The sequence below is a fragment of the Triticum dicoccoides genome, chromosome 5B, assembly GCF_002162155.2.
Source record: "Triticum dicoccoides isolate Atlit2015 ecotype Zavitan chromosome 5B, WEW_v2.0, whole genome shotgun sequence".
NCBI classification, from domain to species: domain Eukaryota; kingdom Viridiplantae; phylum Streptophyta; class Magnoliopsida; order Poales; family Poaceae; genus Triticum; species Triticum dicoccoides.
The window spans coordinates 657,734,394-657,738,042 of NC_041389.1; the positions used below are offsets into that span (position 1 = coordinate 657,734,394).

At 44.4% G+C, this 3,649-nt stretch overlaps 1 protein-coding gene across 1 annotated transcript; it reads left to right on the plus strand.

Moving 5' to 3' along the window:
* The first annotated feature begins 631 nt into the window (after positions 1 to 631).
* LOC119306533 (keratin-associated protein 9-4-like) lies at positions 632 to 1,862 on the plus strand. The gene is made up of 3 exons (XM_037582723.1): positions 632 to 978; positions 1,188 to 1,424; positions 1,558 to 1,862. Exons 1-3 carry the CDS (start codon positions 666 to 668, stop codon positions 1,599 to 1,601), a joined length of 594 nt encoding a protein of 197 aa, XP_037438620.1. The 5' UTR covers positions 632 to 665; the 3' UTR covers positions 1,602 to 1,862.
* The last annotated feature ends 1,787 nt before the right edge of the window (positions 1,863 to 3,649 follow it).

The following is a 3,649-nucleotide window of genomic DNA, read 5'->3' on the forward strand; positions in this document are numbered from 1 at the left end:
ACCATCCTACCTTTTTTAAGTTTTCAGGTGAAGAGGTATAGGACGATCTGGACCGTTGATGTTTCCGGGGTTGTACCAAAGAAATTTCAGTGCTAAATTGTTTGCACCAGATATTCTCGCGTGCGCGGAGAGGTGATGGTGTGTGCTTACGAGGAACCCAGAATGCCCCCAACATTGCTAGTTCTCCAACTTGTTTACAACTAATTTATTGCGTTCTAAGCAATGTCTCAAATCATGTACAGTAGTTCGCTATAGCGGGTTTTAAGAGATGTGATATTTTGTCACAACAGTTTTGCTGAAGGAATTGACATATACACATGTGGTAAGCAATTCAAACTTTATTTTTTAAACACAGTACAATCGAAGCAATTCAAACTACTGAAAAAACACAAGGGAGTGCACATGAGTAGGTAGGAGTTTACCTACAAATACGTCCGAGTATTCACTCCCAGTCGACGCACATTTATGTTGATGGAGACATGACATGACTAGCTTTTGTGCAGCCGTATGTAGTACCTTGCATGCATTGCATACTCATCCACCAATCAGATGCACGAACGGTGCGTACGCCCGCGCTCATCTCCTATATAAGTAGGACCGATCAACAACGCTCCTCCATCTATCTCTCTGTGAGCTAGTGTGTGAGCCTCAGCTGCACGCACTCCATGGAGATGGAAGGCAAGAGGAGTGTGATCCTCCTCCTGGTCCTGGGTGCGGTCCTCGTGCTAGGGACCTTGCTGCCACAGGCCCAAGCAGAGGCGGCCGCTGACCCTGGCGACGACGACGACGACGATCACCGGAAGGTGTGCTGCCACGACAAGGAAGCGAGCTATTGCTTCTCCTTCTGCACCCACGGCAGCTCCACCCCCAAGCTCAGCACATGGTGCGCGGACAACTGCTGCTGTGTGCTCACCATGGACTCAACATGTCCGCCTCGCTGCACAAGCTCCAGCCTCACGTTCACCAACCATGCTGCAGGTAAGCAAGCTGCCGATCGAGCTCCACCTTAATTTGCGCTAACTTCATCCATACTGTTCAAAGGCCCAGTAAATCTTGTCAGGAGTCAGGTTAATCAACATCATTCACACCGTTACACATATTGTTCCACTGTTAGTGTTAAGCCAAATCTAGAGATAGTCTTCTCCTAAAAAGGATGTCAGCTGAATTTGATGGAAAATGTTCCACAGTGCCCTCCGGCTTGCTGCCACCGGCCCAAGCAGAGGCCGCCGCCACTGGTGGTGACAGAAAGAAGATCTGCTGCCACGACGAGGACGAGAGCCTTTGCCTCTCCGGTTGCCTCGAACAGCACGGCTCCGGTGACGCCGCCAGAACGTCGTGCGCGCGGGACTGCTGCTGCGTGTTTACATGGAGCGCAACATGCCCGCGCCGTTGCAAAAGCTCCAACCTTCTTCTCACCAACACAGGTCAGCAAAGCTACCAACTAATGGATCTCCTCCTTAATCTGCGTTGCGTTACGTCCATCCATTCTTCCATAAAATTAAGTTAAGTTGCGTCTAACGCGCGTACTTTATGTGTATATGTATGTTCTGGCACCAGTTATAGTGGACGGCAGCGAAGAGACGAGAGGCGGTGCCGCTTAATCAACCAAGCGTGCACGCACACGTACGCTGCGACTACTGCAGGTGGAAGCAGCCTAGACCTGATGTGTGTTTGTGTGTGTGTGTTGCTCCTTGTGTTCAGTATATATAATTGGATTCCATCGTACGTATGATGGTACGTACCCAAGAGAGTGTGACGACGTCCAATAAATACGTGTTCATCATGTAATAGGCACATATGATGCCATGCTCGTTCCGCATGTATGCGGCCGCACGTTTGTTTTAAGATTTTTGCAGTACTCCCTTCGTCTCAGTTTACAAGTCCTATGCATATATCTAGGTTGCCAATTTTATCACCCTAATATAAACTGTATAACATAAAAAAAATATACCTTTTAAAAATAGAACATCTGAAGTTTATATTGATATATTTTTTGTAATATATGACTTGAAATTAGGTTGGTCAAATTGACAACCTAGGAGTACGCGCACGCCCTGTAAATTGAGAAAGAGGGAGTAATACTTTATAGTAGTATTATTTAGCTTTAGTTGCTGAATTGGGGTTCATGCATGTAGCTTTTGGGCAGAGTTGCTTGGGGCACCCACCCCAGACCCCACCTCCCATGCTTATTCATTTTTATCTCCTCATTTGTATCTGTTACATCTTTTGAACCGGAAGGTTCAATTAAGTTTTGTTTGCATATTTGTGTTCGTTGCGAAGATACTTCACTTAAGACCAATTTTTGCCAAGCCTTTGCACCACAACATTTTCTTTACCGGTACCACAAAGCCTATACCCTAGCCTAGCAAACCATTACATTCTCGGAACTGCTGCTCATTTTGTTCTGGTACTGCCGAGCCAAACTCCTTTGAATCATTCTCTATTAGCTTCGACACTTCAGAGTCTAACTTTTCACATGACACTTCCAAATAGTTTTGTTTTACTTCTATATATGGTCATGGTATAAGTTGTGTAGCCGGGAGAAAATTTATCCAGTAGTTTCGAGCAGTGACTTTGGCATTTTCTGCATAAGTATCATTTGAGAATTGTTCTGTCTATTGCTGTAGTACCGAGCAATCCATGTTAACTGGTACTTTCGAGCCAATTACCTTCTCGTGGAAATGAGTTTCCTTTCAATTGTTTGGAACATCCGAGTACCCTATTTTCTCAAGGTTTTCAAAGACTTGCTCCGCCCGTTCAAATTTTGAACGCATTCATTAGTTCCAAAGATTTTCTCCCGGCACTTTCGGGCTAGTTACATTTCCAGTGTAACAATCAGATTTGTGCCTCGCTCCGTATATAGAATTGGATATCCCATCATAGTGGCAAGCAGTTGTAAGTCATTTGACTTATTACACTCCATTCCAACTGCACAAGCTCATGGCTAGACATATTAAGATATCTCCTAGGCAAGAAGACTGGAGAGGTGATGGGTGATTCCATGAACATTTTTTTGATTCCTTGAAGGCCAATAACTCATCCCTTCTTCTTGAACTCCTACACTCGACGCTACTAACTTTTACAACGGTCATATACATTGTGAGAAAGAGATCTTGTGGGTTCTTGAGAAGAGCATTGATTAAAGATCCTTTGAGGAAGTTCTACCAAGTGACTTTGCTTTGGTTGTTACTCTTGGAGGATGTGCGCCTCCTAGATGGTTAATTAGAGTCACTTGAGAGCCTTCATCCATGAGTGAAGGAATAAAGAGTTTGTGAGGGCAATTAGATTGCCTAGTTCAAAAAGATCTACCCCTTAGCGAGGCTTGACAATGGAAGGTTGATAAGCCATGGTGAAATAGGTTGATTGCACTTGGTGCGCGACGCAATTGATAACCTTGTGATCCTAGAACCACTTTAGTTCAAAGCCTCCATCAACATGGAGTAGGATAGAGCCAATTATTTAAACCACTGAAAAACATCTTTGAGTCACTCTATGTATGTATCTCTCAACCCTAAGCTCGTACTTTCTTTCTACTTTTGTCCACTGCATTACATGTGTTGCTTGCTTTTTAAGTGTTTAGGACCAGTTAGAATTTGTTTAAGACTGTCAAACCCTAGAAGTCGACCATTTGTATGTATGTATGTGTGTG